The sequence below is a fragment of the Mrakia frigida genome, assembly GCF_051309035.1.
Source record: "Mrakia frigida strain ATCC 22029 unplaced genomic scaffold BDY24scaffold_16, whole genome shotgun sequence".
Classification (NCBI taxonomy): domain Eukaryota; kingdom Fungi; phylum Basidiomycota; class Tremellomycetes; order Cystofilobasidiales; family Mrakiaceae; genus Mrakia; species Mrakia frigida.
This window is the reverse complement of record NW_027481265.1, coordinates 91,492-108,375: the sequence shown is the minus strand read 5'-3', so window position 1 is coordinate 108,375 and position 16,884 is coordinate 91,492. Positions and strand designations below refer to the sequence as shown.

At 54.2% G+C, this 16,884-nt stretch overlaps 5 protein-coding genes across 5 annotated transcripts; 2 read left to right on the top strand and 3 right to left on the bottom strand.

Annotated features, from left to right (window-relative positions):
- Positions 1–209: 209 nt before the first annotated feature.
- Positions 210–3,348, bottom strand: RFC5 (replication factor C subunit 5). The gene is made up of 12 exons (XM_076637883.1): positions 3,150–3,348; positions 2,971–3,036; positions 2,586–2,696; positions 1,952–2,046; positions 1,767–1,864; positions 1,484–1,665; positions 1,236–1,372; positions 975–1,146; positions 786–860; positions 651–700; positions 507–534; positions 210–395 (listed from the first exon to the last, which is right to left on the bottom strand). The coding sequence occupies exons 1-12, from the start codon at positions 3,168–3,170 to the stop codon at positions 366–368; spliced, it is 1,065 nt and encodes a 354-aa protein (XP_076496412.1). The 5' UTR covers positions 3,171–3,348; the 3' UTR covers positions 210–365.
- A 2,443-nt stretch (positions 3,349–5,791) lies between these two features.
- On the top strand, positions 5,792–8,612 carry VCX1 (Vcx1p). The gene is made up of 13 exons (XM_076642828.1): positions 5,792–5,800; positions 5,871–6,021; positions 6,128–6,153; positions 6,356–6,534; positions 6,673–6,773; positions 6,893–7,060; positions 7,185–7,363; positions 7,433–7,528; positions 7,601–7,636; positions 7,728–7,837; positions 7,923–8,009; positions 8,099–8,111; positions 8,211–8,612. Exons 1-13 carry the CDS (start codon positions 5,797–5,799, stop codon positions 8,258–8,260), a joined length of 1,200 nt encoding a protein of 399 aa, XP_076496411.1. The 5' UTR covers positions 5,792–5,796; the 3' UTR covers positions 8,261–8,612.
- Positions 8,613–8,717: 105 nt separating this feature from the next.
- On the top strand, positions 8,718–11,040 carry BDY24DRAFT_441499 (uncharacterized protein; the record flags this gene model as incomplete). Its single annotated transcript, XM_076644620.1, has 3 exons — positions 8,718–8,914; positions 9,021–9,100; positions 9,177–11,040. Exon 3 carries the CDS (start codon positions 9,187–9,189, stop codon positions 11,038–11,040), a length of 1,854 nt encoding a protein of 617 aa, XP_076496410.1. The 5' UTR covers positions 8,718–8,914; positions 9,021–9,100; positions 9,177–9,186.
- Positions 11,041–11,587: 547 nt separating this feature from the next.
- ARG8 (acetylornithine transaminase) lies at positions 11,588–13,584 on the bottom strand (the record flags this gene model as incomplete). Its single annotated transcript, XM_076643432.1, has 6 exons — positions 11,588–12,012; positions 12,096–12,190; positions 12,283–12,341; positions 12,437–13,003; positions 13,161–13,385; positions 13,489–13,584. The coding sequence occupies 6 exons, from the start codon at positions 13,582–13,584 to the stop codon at positions 11,588–11,590; spliced, it is 1,467 nt and encodes a 488-aa protein (XP_076496409.1).
- A 228-nt stretch (positions 13,585–13,812) lies between these two features.
- MPO1 (2-hydroxy-palmitic acid dioxygenase MPO1) lies at positions 13,813–15,153 on the bottom strand (the record flags this gene model as incomplete). Its single annotated transcript, XM_076643431.1, has 6 exons — positions 13,813–13,979; positions 14,150–14,220; positions 14,314–14,420; positions 14,562–14,797; positions 14,951–14,967; positions 15,101–15,153. The coding sequence occupies 6 exons, from the start codon at positions 15,151–15,153 to the stop codon at positions 13,813–13,815; spliced, it is 651 nt and encodes a 216-aa protein (XP_076496408.1).
- Between the last annotated feature and the right edge of the window lie 1,731 nt (positions 15,154–16,884).

Sequence of the window (16,884 nt, the reverse complement as noted above, 5' to 3'; positions counted from 1 at the left end):
GCGAAATTTGCTCGTTGTTCACTTTCCTTTCAAGATCAGGAAGCCCCGGCTCGGAAGAGTCGATGACGGAAGCGCGAAAAGCTGCTGCAAAGAGCGGAAGACTAGGACGGGACGCGTCGCGACAGGGATCGATCAGACTTCGCTCTGTCTCATTCCGCCGCTCAGCCCTGGGATGCTCGGTTCCTGAGCTGGGAAAAGCGGGTTCCAGTCAGAGACAAGAAAAAGATGTATCGTCGTAAAGTAGCGTACGTGAAAAAGGAACTGTTGGTCGTGAAAGAGAGAAACGCCTTGCCCTCCTCTCCTTCGAGACAGCAGAGCTACGGCGGCGAACAGCAAGCGAGCGTAGAGATCCGAAAGCAAGAAGTCTACTCAAAGGCAAAGCCGAGGAGGAAGTGCTGTTGAGTGGAGAGTAGAGAGTGAAAAGACAAAAGAGAAAGAGAAGAAAGTCAGCCTCAGTGTCGTCGATCTGTCGCTGTGATGCAAAAGCAAGAGGGGAGAGGACGAACCTTGTATAGCGACATGACTTTGCAAACGCTGATGATCGAAAGAAAGAAAGAGGAGGAGGAGAGATCAGCGGTCAGCGTTCGCCTTCTCCACAACGAGAGAACGAGATAAAGAGAGCCAGGGGTTTGTGAGCGAGCAAGACTCACAAAGCCTCGAGATGGTAGATTTTCTTGTTCCCGGCTCGCATTCGAAGTTCCTGTTGCGTGAGGGAAGGAGAGGCGAAGGGGTCAGCGGTTGTTCGAGACGAGCAAAGGAAGAAAGCCGACGGGCGTCGAACTCACATATTCAGCAGCCCAGTGGATGATCTCCGGCTTCAACTCCTCATCGACCTTATCCACCATTCGATCCGTCAAAGTCTGAGTCGAGTCAACACAACAGCGAAAGAGGGAGTCAGTATCGTTCGTGGTTGTTCTTCGTCCCTCCTCGTCCATCTCTCGTCCCACCTCTCTTCAAAAGAACGCCAGACTCACCTTCAGAATCACCACGGGAGGGATACAGTGACTCATCAACTCGTACAGCCTCCCTCGAACCTCCAGCAACCTCTCCGGATCCTGCTGGGCGAGAATCGAATCGGCGACTTTGTAGCAGAACGTCTCCCAATCTGGTTTGGCGGTTTCGAGAGCGTCGGAGTTGAGGTCGGGACTAGTGAGCGGTGAACCAGGGATGCGAAAAGGAAGGTCAGCTATTGAGGGTAGAGCGAAAGGAAAGGAAGACGAGAAAGAGGGACATACGACTGCATCTTCAAAGCTTCGAACACCAAGAGCGCCTTCCTCAGGTTCCCGTTCGACTCTGAAACGATCATTTCCGAGACCTCTGCAGGAAGATGGAAGCGTTCCTTCTTGGCGATGCTCTTGAGGACGGTGTTCATCTGCGACGAATGCGAACGGAAAGAAGAGGCGAAGTCAGTTTTCTCGACTCGACTCGAGACGCGTTCCCTCCCTCAACGAACGAAGAGAGAACAGGAGAAGAGAAGACTCACCTGGTCCGACTCCGGTGCTCCAACCCTCATCAACAGACATCTACTCCTGATGGGCCCAATGATCATGCTCGTTGATTCGGCGCAGAGGATGATTCGGAGGTTCCCCATGTATTTCTCCATCGTTCGTCGAAGGGCGGCTTGAGCGTCTCGGGAGAGAGAGTCGGCAGAATTGATGACGACAACTAGGTAAGAACGTTCACGGGGCAAGGGAGGAGTGAACAGGGTGTGAGTTCTTGAGTGCGTCGAGACGAGGGGGAGGACAGGAAAGAGGACAAGAACGAACCCTTGAACTTTTGCTTCGCGTTGAGATCGACCTGCTGAGTCTGAGCGATCTCCTTGAGGATCTCCTGGATGACGATTCGATCGTACTGGCCGACATCGCTGTTGAGAGGGAAAAGGTCGAAGGGTCAGTCGATTGAGACGCGTCGAGACCGAGAGGTTGAACGAGAGGGGCGCAGGTGAACTCACGAAGGAGTGAGTTCGATGTGGTAGTTGGATTGAACGATGTTGACATCGAGTTTTCGTTTAGATGGAGTGAGGAAGACTCGTTGATCGATTTTGAGCTGTGGAAAGAGGGAAGGAAGGAGAGGCGATGGTCAGCTTCAGATTGACGATTCGAGGCAGTGAGCAGGGACCAGAGACGGGGAATAGAAGCGACGGAGGGTGTTTTTAATACGATGGGTGAGACGATCGGAGTAGGAACAGGAGGTTCATCGACTTCGACGCGAAGGGAAGGAGGCGGAGACGTCGAGCTCAACGTCGTTTCCTTCCCTTCCTTTCCTAGAAGCCTGATCTCCCCATGCGCTTGAACCTTTGCACGCCCCATTTCTGACCTTCTCCGGCGTCTCCTACTCCCTCGAAAGAGTGAGGCTTAGCGCGAGAGGAGCATCACGACCTGAAACGAGCTCATCGAAGGAGAGTCGACACGACCTTCTCTCCTCCCTTTGCTCCCCTTTCAGGCCTTCCTCCACCAGCTCCTCCTACTCATTCTGGCCCTTCAGCTCGCCTCTCAAACATCGCCCATATCCTCTCCATCCTCACTCAATCTCCAACCCCATCCATACGAGACACAAAACGCGAGAAGCAGGAAAGGGGAACTGACCTTCTCGACTCCCGGCCCAAAGAGCTCCCTCAATGTGCACATCACTCGCGTCTTCTTCCCAGCTCCTGAAGGTCCGTAGAAGAGCATGTGAGGAAAATCGGAAGCGGCGGCCTGCGATGACACACGAGGATAAAGAGGTCAGCATTTCGGGAGGAAGGAGGAGAAGAGTGGAGAGGTGAGGTGAGCTTCGTTTCCCCTTCCTTCGCCCTCGTTCAACTGCTCGTCCTCCGAGGAGGCGGTAGAGTCAGAGGGACGAGCAGCGACCTTTCCACAGACGTAAGAGAGCTGTAGATGATGCAGCCGCTTCGATGTAGAGAGGTGATTTGGAGAACGACAACGAGAACGAGAACGAAAGATGGAGCGGAAGGAGATCCTGAAGACTTACCAGAGACCTGAGTCTTGAAGAGAGTTCAGGATGATAGTTGAGATCTTCCAGCTTCCTAGGTCGGTACTGAAGAGATCCAAGACGTGTCAGCGTCAGTTTCTTAGAACGAAGGAGTTGTAGGCGAGCTCGAGGAAGGAGAGGGAGGTGGAGCTCGCAAAGGGAGGAGAGGTTGAACGAACCTTGTCAACCCAGAGAGACATGATCGGCTAGCTTGCTTGTGAAAGAGGAGAGGGGTGGGAAGGAGGTAGTAGGAGAGCTGAAGACGTGAGGTGCGTAGATGGGTAGTGGTTTGAAGCAGGAAGGGGAGGGTCGCGTCGAAGTTCAATGAGCTCGAAGGAGCTCGCAGATCTGCCTCCGACTCCTTTTCCTTCCATTTTTTCGCGTCGATTTTCACACTAGTATAGAGCTTAACATCGGAGACTTCCTATGTTTCCGTTCCAGAGTACCAAAACCAACAACAACCCTTCCAGGTCACGCCGTTCACCGCCTCCTCTCAAATCCTACTTCAACTCGACGCTTCCCTCTCTTCTCTTGTTCCTCATCAAAAAGTATCCCTCGCGTTTTGTCACGCCCCCCTCCTGCTCCTTCTTGGGGTTCACTGGGATGATAAGGGGGTGCTACCGCGATTGGGTAGACCAGACCGTTAAACTCAACACTAGGAATCGTATTGTCGTCGCGGTACTGCTCTTTTCAGAGGGGCCGAGGACTCTGCGGGTCGATTTTAGTTGGGACATCTCTTTCCTTGTTCCGATGATATGCTTTCTGCTTTACTACTGGTCTTCTTGAAAGTCCTGCTGAGAGAGAAGAAGAGAGAGAGAGAGAGAAGAGAAAGGAGGAGAGGACGAGCTCCCCAAAAAAGTTGAGCTTGACTCCCAACCCTTCCTTCTCTCCCAGATCCCGACACTCACGAACGCAAACCTTGACCTACCAGCAGCCACACTCGCCTCGACCCTCACTACCCAACCCTCTCAAGCTCCTTTCCCTGTTGCGAGAAATCCTTCTCTCTCGCGGTCCTGGCCCTGGCACCCTCCTCCTTCCCTTCGACACTTGCTTCTCTCACAACTTCTCTCCCTCAAACTTTCACAAAAACCTCACCAACTACCACTCCATCAGTAGAAGTGGAACCATAGGTCCTCTACGGCACCCACCAAGTCACGTAGGAGCTCGTCCAACGGCAGCTTTGTGAGGGAAGGAGAGGAGGAGGGAAGGAAGTCGAGGTCGACGTCCTGCCTCGTCGCGAGTCCTTCCTCCCTCCCTCCTTCTCTCCCTTTCTTCTATCTTTCCTCCTGCGTGGACAATTCTGTTCCTGTCTCTCGCTCTTCCTCGTCTCGCTTCGTCCCCCAAAGCGAAGTGGGTCGAGCAAGCACGACGCCCGGTCAAGGGAAGGAGGACGAGCTCGCAGCGGCCTCTTCCATCTTTCCCTTCCCTTCCCTCCCTCCTCTTGACTTTCTTCTCAACGTCTACAGCCCATGTCTTCTCTCCTCCTTCTCTCCGTCTCTCAGCTGCGTGTGCACTTCGTTCAGCACTCGAGGCTAGCAGGCGAGAGCGAAGGGGGAAGAGTTGACCTCTCCTTTCCCTCCCTCCCTTCCTCCCCCTCCATCTCCCTCTCCTTTCCTTCAGCAGGTTCTCTCTCCTCGTTTCGCAAGATGCTCAGCCCCTGACCGTCTTCGGAGCGGTCAGGATTTGAGACACCTTCGAAGACCTGGAGAGTTGCTGCTCAAGTTGCCCGTATCCACTCTCTCACCCCTCCTTCCCTCTCGTCCTTCCTCCCTCCTCCATCCTAACACGAGCTCAGCTCAGCTTCTTCCTCCCCCTGACTTCACTTGTAGACCAGCCACGTCCGTGTTCTCGCAGGCGAGGCTGAGAAGCGGGATGATGGCAGGAGAAGTCGCTCGTTCGCTTTCATCTTTCTTCCTCTCCTCGTCTTTTCCACTCGCTCTTCTCAGTCTGCCCAAGCATGAGCTCGCCTTAGGCTCTTCCACCCCTTGCTTCGATCCTAACCCAGCCACGGCCGCATCTTCATCGGGCAAGGCTGGGATTGGGTACTTTGTAGGCGACGTCGCCCCCTTTACATTTTCTCCTTCTCTTCGTCCCCACCCGACGCCAGTTCTTTCTTTCTCCCTCTTTCTGTCCCGTCACCCTCAGCTCGCGTGCTAGCTCGTTTCTTCCTGTCGAGCATGGCCGGCGATCTGGTGGCGTTTGAAGGAGAGGGAGATTGGCATGATCAGGCGTTTGGAATCGTTCGTTCCCGATACGACGCGTCCCGCTCTCGATGCGATGGGACACTGTGTAGACTTCAGTAGTTTTGTAGCCCGTTCTGTTGGCCCGTTATCGATGACTCTCTTCGAGCTTTCGTCGTATTTCGTTTGCTCTCGCGAGGAAGAGAGAGAGGAACGAGCCTTCGACGCGTCGTGTAGATGAGAAGGTGGGTCCTCGCCTCTTGCGAGACGAGAAGCAAGTTCCTGACTCCGAAGAACGATCTTTCAGAGGGGGTGCGACTTCTCTGTTCAAGATTGAGAGGAGAATGGCGAGAAAGAAAGAGCCAGCGTGCTCCATCAAAGTCGAAGCGCGTACGGAGCCTAGGCTCCTCTCAGGAATCTTCGTTTTTCTACCTCGCGGTCAGAAGTATATAAACCTTACTCTCAGCTTCCCCCAAGACGCGTCGACCATAGAGGAAAATTCAACGGCAACGAAGGTATGTATCCGCAGGAAGTGACGTTTGACGCTGGCCGTCGTTCTGCTGTGTTTCGATTCGACCTCCTCCTCTCCTTCCTTCCCTCTCTCCAACCCTCACTCTCTCTCTCAAACCCTTCTCTTTCTCCGACGATGTGTTCGTCCCCTTCCTCCCTCCCTTCCTGCTTTTTTCTGCCAACTGATCTTGAATCTTCGTTGTTCTTCAGCTGAATCCACCCCGCTCCTCAACGGCTCTCATGGCCACTCGAAACCATCTCCTGGTCCTCTCGCTTCCGCCAAACACCTGCTCTACAGCTGGTTGAACGTCCTCCTGGCCTTCGTTCCCTTGTCGTTCCTCGCGCATCACTTGAACTGGAGGTGAGTCGAGTGGGAGCTTGTCGTCGAGGGAGGAGAGGAAGGGAGGAGGAGAAGGCGGGTCGAGCTGAGCTGACTTCGTTTCCCTTCTTGTTTGGTGATCATCTAGCGCTCCTTTGAGGTTCACTTTCAGTTGTGAGTGATCAGAGTCGAGTCTTCTCTCCTTCGTTCTAAGTAACCGTTTGTTGGAAAAGAGCAGGGAGAAGGAACGACGAACCCTCGGTCTTCCCTTCCCTCCCCTCCCCTCCGCTTCCGGTCTCTTCTTTGCACCCTTCCTGTCCTCACATCCAACTATCAAGCTGATCTCCTCTGCCTCGTTCTGTCACACTCCTCACAGTCATCGCCGTCGTCCCTCTCGCCAAACTCCTCGGAGACGCTACCGAACAGCTCGCCATCCCTCTCGGACAGACCTTGGGAGGTCTCCTGAACGCTACCTTCGGAAACGCTGTCGAGCTCATCGTAGGAATCGTCGCGCTTCAGCAGAATCAGCTTAGGCTTGTGCAGACTTCTATGCTTGTGAGTTCACTTTCAGGGAAGAGAAGGGAGGAAGGAAGGGAAGAGGGAGGACTGGAGGGGGAAGGAAGGAGGGTTGAGCTCAGCCCCAGATCAACCCCTGGTTCGAAAGCTGATATCACCCTCTTTCGTTCGGTATAGGGATCCATCCTCTCCAACATCCTCCTCGTCCTCGGAATGTCCTTCTTCTTTGGAGGTCTCAGGTTCTCAGAGTCCAAGTTCAAGCAAACTGCTGCCCAAACGTGCGTTCTCTCCCTCCTTCTCTCTCCGCTCTCCCTCCTCGTTCGATTGAAGTCTTGGCTCGATCTCTGTCTTACGCTAAACGCCTTCTCTGCTTCCCTTCTTTTTCCGTTTCGTCCAGCATGGCGAGTTTGATGACCTTGTCGTGCATCGTCTTGGTTATCCCTGCTGCTTTCCACTCCTCCCAGGGTCGAATCCTCCCCGCCTCCACCGCTGCCGCTGGATTGTTCGGAGATGATGGACTCGATGATTCAAAGTACCCTGGATCGGGTCTTTTGTTGCTCTCTAGGTACGTCTCGTCCTCACATTCAGTCTCTTCCAGACCTTCGAAGGTGAAGCGCCGGGGGCTGATCTCGCTCTCTCTTTCTCTCCTTCCCTCTTACAAACAACGCCACGCGTCGTTCTCTTCTCAGGGGAACCGCCATCATCCTCTTCGTCGTCTACCTCGCCTACCTCTACTTCCAGCTCAAGTCCCACTCGGATCTCTTCATGGCCGACGAGATCGAGGAGGAGGAGGAGGAGGCTTCGATGGGTCTCTGGTCGTCCGGTGTTGCGCTCCTCGTCGTTACGTTGTTGACTGCTTTCTGTGCTGGTGAGGCTCGCTCTGCTTCTCGTACGATTGAGAGACGTTAGCTGACCTGTTTCTTGTTGGTTCTTGTAGATTTCCTCGTCGCATCTATCGACGAGACGTGCGAGCAATTCAACGTCCCCAAGGCGTTCGTCGGATTGATCTTGCTGCCTCTCGTAGGAAACGCCGGTTCGTCTATCTATCCTCTGCTTCGTTCTTCAACATCTACGCTGACTTCTGAACCTTTTTCCGACGCTACAGCTGAGCACGTCACCTCCGTCTGGATGGCCATGAAGGGTCCGTTCCTCTTCTTCCCCGACGCGTCTGAACTCCCCTCTCGCTCGAGCTGATCTTCCTTCCTTATTTTCATTTTCATCGTCGTCTACAGGCAAGATGGAACTCACCATGGGTATCGCCGTCGGATCCTCCATCCAGATCGCCGCTGGAATGATCCCTCTCCTCGTCTTGGTCGGGTGGGCCATGAACAAGGATCTTACGGTTCGTTTTACGACTTGCCCTTTCCGTTTGTTTCATCCGGGGACGAAAGCTGACCTCTGTGCGTTGCTTTCGGGTCGTTTTACAGCTCTTCTTCGCCGATTTCGAGACCATCACCCTCTTCGTTTCCGTCTTGCTCGTCAACACTCTCATTTCGGACGGGTCGACGAACTGGGTTAGCAATCGACGCGTCTTCTTTGTTCCCTCCTCTCTTCTCACCGCTGACCTTCCCTCACTCTCTTTTGTTATCCTTCGTACCAACAGATGGAAGGACTCAGTTCGTTCTCCCTCCCTTTGCCTCCCTCTCCTCTCCTCTCCTCTCCTCTCCTCCCAAAGCCCAACTGACCTCCCCTCCCTCGTCCCCTTATCCTCGCAGTGCTCATGTCCCTCTACTTCGTCATCGCGTTGGCCTTCTGGGTCTCGTAATCCCGCTCCCACCCAACCTCACACCGTCGTTTCGACGCGATTCGATCGAAACGACGCCAAAATACAACCCACACCACACACACGCTCCCTTTTCCCTACATAGTTTCCTTTTTGTGCTTCGAGTTTTTTGAGTTAGTTAGTCAGTTGGTTCGTCGGTCTAGGAAGGTGGATCTTGATTTTACTTTGGGAGAGTTCAAGGAAGGGAGAGAGCAGGAGAGGAACGGGACGGCGTTTCGACGATTCAGCTCAGCTCGAGCGAGCGAGCGTGAAAAACTTTTTGACCGGGCTCGTTCTCGAAAAAAGAGACGGAGGATTCTAGCTTCGACGTTGATGATGAAGGTTTTCCCCTTGCTGGTCTCGGCTCATCTGTCGAGACGTCGTCCTTCACGACCGGGCCTGAAAGTCGAAAAGTGAGCTCGACGATCCAAACCCTTCCCTTCCATCCAACGTAGTTTGACCCTCCACCGAGCCAAAGTAAAGTACGTCTCAGTCCACACGACTTTCGAGTGTCCATCCAAGAGTGTTAAACCTGACTATGTACCTTTCCTCTCTCCCTACAGATCTACAAAAGATCGAACGAAACCTCTGCTCTCGCCGTTCGCCTCCCCTTCCCTTCCTTCGACCTCAAGCTCGACCCGTCGTTTCTACCACCTTGTGAGCTTGATTCCCGATCTTTCTCTCGAAAACTGAACTGTAGAAGGATTCGAACTGACCTGGTACCTTTTTTTTTCGGGTTCTGTCTGGTGTTTTGGTTCTGTAGATCGACTTTTCGTTTGGGGAAGTCTGAGTCGAGCTCACCCTTTCGTTCCCCTTCCCTTGTCCACGCTTTCGTCGGTGCTTGTGAGTTTCGTTCCAGACCTTAGTGTGAGCTATTTTGTTCGAGATGCTGACCTGGTTGATTCGTGTATGTTTGAAGAACCCTAAAAATGAGGTCCATCCTGCATCAAACTCGTCTGAGCTCGAGCTGCTCGACCTCCCTCCCGCTCCTTCGCCCCTCCTCCATCACTCGAACTCTACACACCACTTGCACCGCTCTCGTACTGGATTCTTCCTCGTCGCCGCCTCTTCCTTCGCTCTACAAATCGTCCGGTCCTCCTCCTCCCCTTCGCGCCTCTCGCTCTCGCTCTCCGACGGGTCCTCCTCCTCTGAGTTCGCTCAAGAATCGGTCCACATCAACGCCAATCATCCCATCAACCACCACTCTTCCTCCTCCTCCGACCTCGTCGTCTTCGTCCTCCACGACCACCCCCGACCAACTCCTCGCCCTCGCCCGTGGTCACCTCCGTCTGACCGCTCCTCCCTCCTACGACGACCTCTACGCTCTCCAAACGCTCTACAAACAAACCTTCCCGACTCCCACCACCTCCCTCGCCTCCAACTCTCTCCGAGCAGAAATCCTCTGGCTCACTCTCGCTCGAGCGAACCGTTCTCCTCCTCCCCCCATCAAAGCCCAACGTCAACCCCTCAGCCTCACGCTCGCCTTCTTCGTTGCTTCCTTGAAGAAATGCGGTCCTCCTAACTTCGACCTCGAGAGCGTAGGAATCAACGTTAAGCAGGATCTGGTCCCTTTGGTTTGGAAGCTTGCTCAACGGAGACGGATAAGGGAGTTTGTCGAGACGGTCCATCAGTGGAACAGAGTGGATTTCGATGGGGAGGAGGTCGGGTTGATTAACGAAGCGTTGGAGTTTTGGAAGGAGGATAGGAGCGAAAAGAAGAGGGTGGCTAAAGGGAGGTGGGTGTATTTGGATTGGGAGGAGGGCACGGGGAAGAGGTTGGGGGAGTGGATGGAGAAGTTTGCGAAGGCGACGAGAGGGGAGGGGGAGGATGAGGGGATGAAACAGGGATGGAAAGCCTCGGTGGCTGCCATTCAGGTTTGGGTTCGAGAACAACAACAACAACAACAACAGGTCGTCGATCCTCCCTTGTTCGTTTCCTACAAGAGATCCAAAGAAATCAGCACCGAAGCGTTCGTTCGTCTCTCGAACCTGACCCCTCGACTCCTCGACGCGCCTTCCTCCTCGTCCGCCTCCCCGGAAACCCTCGAGCTCCTCTCGGATCTCTACCACCTCTTCCACCCTCCTTCCTCAACCTCCAACCTCCAACATCCTCCGTTACCATGGCGACAACAAGCCGAAGTCCTCCTCCCTCTTCTCCTCCTCTTTGGTCACGCCTCCAGCTCCAGCTCCTCCTCCTCCTCCTCCCTTTCCTCCCTCTCCTTCACGCAGCACCTCCTTCCTCTCCTCACCCACCTCCTCCTCCTCCCACCCTCCTTCCTCCCTTCAACGCCTTCGTACCCTTCCCTCCTCCCCTCACTACTGCCCTTAGCAACGACCACGGACGAATCCCTCCTCGTCGTCCACGCGATCCTCCACGCTCAACAGGATCCTCCTCCAGCTTACTTGCCGACGATATGGACGGCGTTCTTGGGTTCGTTGGCGCTGCAGGAAGAGGTTCCCGAGGTGCGGAAGATGCTGGGTTCCGAGTTGTTTGGGAGGGTGGAGGAGGTCTGGGAGGAGCAAGGGGGAAAAGGGGAGGAGGAGAGAGCGATCGAGGAGGTGGTGCAGGTTTATTTGTGGAGGTGTAAGAACGTTAAGGAGGAGAAGAAGGGAAAAGAGATTTTGGCGCTTTGGGAGTTGGAAGGCGTGTTGATCGAGCGGGAGAGGGAGAAGGAGAGGAGGAGGAGGGAACGGGAGGAGAAGGAAGAAGAAGAGGGAGGAGGAGGAGGGATGATGAAGGCGTTGAGAAAAGAGGTGAGGAGGGTGTTGGAGGAGAATCTTTAGGCCAGGAGGAGGGGAGGGAAGGGGAGGGAGGGTGAGAGGCGAGACGCGTTTCGTTTTCATTTTCGTTTTCGTTTGAGATTAGAGTAGATCAACGGCTTTTCGCTCCTCGCTCTCGAACGACGGAATGGAAAGAGAAGAACACTTGAATCTCTTGAGGTAGGACGTTTTTTTGGAGTTCTTCGAGAGTCGAGACGCGTTTCGATTCCATTTCGAAGAGATCAGATCGACGCGGCCTTTCTTCGCTCTCTCTCTCTCTCTCTCTCTCTCGACGACGAAACCAGGAAGAACTTTGTGATCTTTTTCATGTTCGGGAGAGTGCGTTCGTCAGGTGAGTTTGGTGGAGAGTCGAGACGCAAGACGCGTTTCGTTCCGTTTCGTTTCCGTCGTTTCGGATTCACGACCCTTTCCTTCCCTGAGTCGTCGCCGCCGAAACCGAACAGAAACCAGAAAAAAAGCAAGCAGAATTCTATAAAAAAAACCCATCTTCAACCAAGTCACCCTTCCTCTCTTCAGGTTCCACTCGAACTAATTAGATCTCCCTTCCCTCTCACTCCTTCTTCCCGGCCTTCCCCTCCTTCGTCCACCCCTCCTCCTCGACCATCACCACCCCGACACTCTCCATCACCCCGACCGCCCTCCTGCACTCCTCCTCGCTCACGTTCAAACTCGGCAACACCCTCACGCAATCCGTCCCCGCCGTCAACAGCAACACCCCCCTCTCCCTGCAGAGCTCGACGAACCTCCCTGGCGCGTCAGGGTGGGAGAACGGGATCCCGAGGATCAGACCTCGGCCTCGGACGGGGGAAGGAATGAGGGTGGGGAAGAGCGTAGGGAGACGGGAGAGGAGGGTGGTAAGAAGGGAGGAGGTGGTGCTGAGGGAGGAGAGGAAGGTCGGGGCCGAGAGACGACCGAGGACGTGGTGCGCGAGTCGGGTGCAGAGGACGTTGCCTCCGAAAGTGGTTCCGTGGGAGCCTGGGGTGGGAGGGAGAGTCAGCGAAGAGCGGATGAGGACGACGGAGACGCGTCTCGAAACCAAGTGAGGAAACGAGACGAACCGACGGTAACGACCTTGACGATCTCGTCTCGAACGAGGATGGCTCCGATGGGGATCCCGTTGGCGAGAGGTTTGGCCATGGTGACGATGTCGGGGCTGAGGGAAGCGGCGGAACGGAACGAAACGAAAGAAAGGGTCAGGACGAGACGAAAACGAGTCGGAGGAAAGGGAGGGAAGAGAAGACGTACTGGCACTCTACGGGGTACTTGGAGTGAGCCCACATGGTTCCGGTTCGGAAGAGACCGCACTGGAACGAAGTGAAACGAATCGAACAAAGAAAAGGAATCAGTTTCGAGCTCCCTTCGTCTCGTCTCGTCTCGTCTCCTCCTCCCAGCGACTCACCTGAATCTCATCAAACACCACCACCGCCCCGACCTCCCTCGCCCTCCCGACCACCTTCTTCAACCACTCGACGTCCGCCTCCCAAACCCCTCCCTCCCCTTGAATCGGCTCGAGCACAATCCCCGCCGTCTTCTCGTTGATCAACTCCTCGATCCCCTCCATCTCGTTCATCTTCCCGACCTTGACCCCCGGAAGCAACGGAGCGAACGGATCCTGATACTTGGGGTTAGGCGTGATGCTCAACGCTCCTAGGGTTCGACCGTGGAACGCTCGTTCGAAGCAGACGATGTCGACCTTCTCCTTCGCTGCTTCAGGAGTAGCAGCAGTGTCCTTTGCGAACTTTCGAACAAACTTCATGGCGCCTTCGTTGGCTTCGGTTCCCGAGTTGGCGAAGAAGACTTTAGCGGAGGTGGAGGTGGACGTGGTGGAAGAAGGGGTGAGGGAGAGACCTCCGTGGGATTTGGTGAGGGAGACGAGGAGGTTGGCGCAAGGGCCGGCCCAGGCGTTGTGGAAGACGTTGGAGGAGTGGATCAGGAGGGAGGATTGGTCGAAGAGGAGTTGAGCGATCTATTAGAAAGAAGGATAATAAAGACAAAGAGATCAGCGACGTTGTTGAAGAAGAAGAAAGAAAAGACGGACGAGCGTCCGACGAGCTCCTTCTCCCTCTCTCCTTCTCCTGCTTCCCTCCCCTCCTTTCTATCATCAAAAACCCAAGCTCACTCACCTCTGGATCCGCATGTCCCAAAGCATTAACCGCAATTCCGGCTGAGAAATCCAAGTACTCCCTATCCTGAGTATCGTAGATGAAGCTCCCCTTCCCTTGAACGAACACCAACGGAGGGCGGTTGTACGTCGACAGCAACCCCTCGCTCTGCTCCTGCAAGAAGGTGACTACGTCTGCGGGAGGAGGGTGATCCGGGTGCGTGGGAAGGAGGTGAGATCGATTGGCCTGAAGCGAAGCGTCGAACGAAAACGAAGAAGAGAGAAGGGGAGTCAGAATTGAGAAGGAGGAGCGAGGAGCGAGGAGCGAGGAGCGAAGGAGAAGGACGCACCTCGAGAGCTGGAGCGGAGGAAGCGAATCGGATGGAAGAGGATTTGAGCAGAGAACGGCTCGGTATGGAGAGCGAACGAGCAGCGAGACGGAACATTCTCTGAAGGGAAGGAGGGGAGTGGACGTTTGAAGGGAAGGAGGAGTCACGAATCGAAACCGATCTCGTTCGGAGCGGCTTTCTTATCTCTTCAACTCGAGTACATAAAAAGAAATGGAACCTCTTCGGCAGCCTTTCCCTACCCAGAACAATGTACAAGCTCGATCGATCCACATAATCTCTTCAAAAGAAAGAAAGAAAAAAGTCCCAACAACGCGTTCATCTCGTTCACTGACCCTTCATCTTCCTCGCCTCAACCCTCTCCCTCTTCTCCTTGTTCATCTGAACGATCCGTTTCCCCGCCTCGTTCTCGATCTTCTTCTTGAGATCCGGTCGGTAGTTGATCGTCAGGAACAGGATCTCGAGCCAGGTGAAGAAGGGTGCGAGGACGAGGGCTGCCCGTTTGGCGAAGAGGAGGGCGACGCGTGCGTGTGAGAGAGAGAGAGAGATGGGTTTTGGAGGTGGAGGAGGAGAGGGAAGAAGGAAAGCAAGGTTAGTAAAAGTTTGGAAGAAAGAAGGGGGTGCTAGGGCTCGACGCTCGAAGGAGAGAGAGGTGTATGCGAACCTCCAATCAAGTTATCGAGCAAAGCAGGAGCTCGACCTTCCGCGATGGCATGAGACGCGATTTGAGCTGCCCTGCAACGTTCAGACCGAAGGAGGAACCATCGCACAATCGTCAGTTCCGATCTCGAACATAGAAACTCGAGGAAAAGAGGCAGAAAAACGAACCACGAGCTGAGATGAAGTCCAAAGATCCAAGGGAACGTTCCGTCGAGTTTCGCAACTCCAGTCGAGCTCACCAGCATCGGTGCGAGCATAACAGGGATGTAGGAGGCCTGTTTCAGAGGTTAGAAGAGACGGATCTAGGTCAGGAAAAGATTCCACGAGTTCTCTACTAGCCGTCCTACCCGAGTCCATCTCCCCTCTCCTCTCCCTCAACACATGACCTCCTCCCTCTCCCCGTTTCTCGTACTGACCAAAGCAACAGGCTCCAAACAAGCATAGTACGCCGCGTAGATCGCACACACCCAGAACCCTCCTCCCGCTTCGAATCTGAGCGGAATCCCGAGTCCGAGCTGTTGGCCAAAGTCGCCAGTGGTGAAGTGAGAGAGGAAGCCGGTGGAAGGAGCTGGGAAGGCTTGGGTGAGCCAGACTTGAGCGGTCCAGAAGATTAAAGGAACGAAGAAGATGTGGACGGCGATGTTGATTTTGTCTGGTGGGATGTAGGAAGAGGGGAAAGGAGGGGTGGGAGGGGAGGAGAGGAGAGGTGAGCTTCGAGGGAAGGAGGAAGGGCTGAGCTTGTTGGAGGCTCTGAGGAGCTCGAGGGCACTCTGCAGAAGACTCTAGAGTAAGTCGAAGAACTCACTGGCGTGGTAGGCTCCGCTGAAGAAGGACGCAACGCAACGAGAGAAGGAAGGAAGGAGGGAAGAGGGAGCGGAGGAAAGGTCAGCTCATCAACTTGATCTCCTTCCTTCCCTTTCTTCTCTCGCAAACTCCCTAGAGAGATCTCACTCACTAGAATCCGAGCTGGTGTTGAAGGTTGAACAGCTTGTCTGGTTGGAAGGACATCCTTTGGGAAGAGGCGAGGGGCTGGTGGTGGTTTGAGGGAAGACAGGAGACTGAATGCAAGCTCGCCGGTTGGCGGTTCGAAAGGCCGACGTGTTTTCTGTCGGACTCAAACTTCTCGATCTGTTTTTTTCTGACTTTTGAGTAGAAGGTTAATTGTTACGAGATGAGGACCACGAAGCGAGCTAAATTTCTCTCGCGACTAGTCTCCCTGCACTTTTTGAAACCCCGTCGCCCGGCGAGGGATGGTTCTGGGCAGTGGGAACTCCTGCGACGCGATAGATACGACAAGCTGCCAAAACTGCTTGAGATCAAGAGTTCAGGCACTTTGCTTTTTTTGTGTGAGAGCTAAGAAGTCGAAAGACGCAGAGAAAGCTTTCGTCTCCAGCCTCGAGTCGTTCAGCGACGTTCTCCTCGACTCGGTCTTACAGTTTCAGTTCTGGGACCGGAAACACTGAACCCATCTGATCAGTTCAGATTCAAGTGGAATCATACAGCTCTGAAGTTGTTGACGCTCATTGAGCTGAACCGTCCGCCTCGATGAGAGAGCGGATGGTTCGAGCACGACGCGTCGAAATTCTGATCAGGCGAGATCGTTTTGCGCTCGACGGAAGACTTAGAAGAATTTAACGGAAATCTAGATGTAAATGCAAGCTAAATATGAGCCAACGCACGAGTACACCGACGATGATGAGACTGAAGAAGAAGAAGAGAGGAGAACGGCGTCGACGCGGTCGACTTCGACAAGAGGTCTGAAAGGCTCAATCGAAGACGCAAACGAACTGGGTCCGATAGAAGACTCGATTGACGGCCACCTTCAGATCTGCTTCGAAGAAGCTGAGGATAGTGGACGAGGAATAATGAATCGTTGAGGAGGAGCGGGGAGGGATGGGGGAGAAAAGGAAATGCGACGCGACTCAGCGACCGATGGCGTTTCGGAAGTGGTAAAGTAGTGCTCAGGAAAAGTTACAGAAGCTCTCAAGTATCACTGTGGATATTTATAGTGAGTTTGGGCCAAAATCAGACTCGAAGAAGGAAAGAGAGGACGAAAGAAAGGAGAAGCTGAACAAAAATCGGACTCGATCTCCTCGTCCCTCGACGCGTCCAGGCCAGCATAGAGCCCTTCGATGTTGACAACAAGGAGGTCCACACTGGTTGCTGATGGCATTCAGGGAAACTCACGAAGGTTCGAAGACGAAAAGACGCACAGGCCAGCCTTCGTTCTCGACGCGTCTTCTCTCCGCCGCCGCCGTCGTCTTCCCCTCTCTCCCTTTCCTCCAACTCTCCCTCGCTCGCCAAACCACGACCCAGGATGTGCAGAAGCAGGTTACCATGACCATTACCGATAAGTGTTATGAGATGTAAGAAATAGCGAAGAGTGGAACGAATCCCAAGAACGAAGGAAAGAAAGACGAAGTGGGGAAAGGGCCGGGAGCGAAAGGGATCTAGGGCTACAAAAGAAGTCGAGAGCGCGAACAAGTTCGAGAAAATTGGAAAAGACCGAAAGAGAGGATGGCAGAGAACCGAGATGGAAGCTAGCGCTAGGGGGAGGAGCGAGAACGAGGAAGGGAGGGGAGGGAAAGAGAAGGTCGTGTGCGAAGGAGAGAAGGTTGGTCGTTAAAGAGAGTTGGAAAGTGGAGATGGGAAGTGTTCGTTATGTAAGGGAAATGAGAGAGGAGATCCTCGTGTGGAGGAGGCTGATGTTGTCGTCGTTTTGGAGGGAGGGAGAGAAGG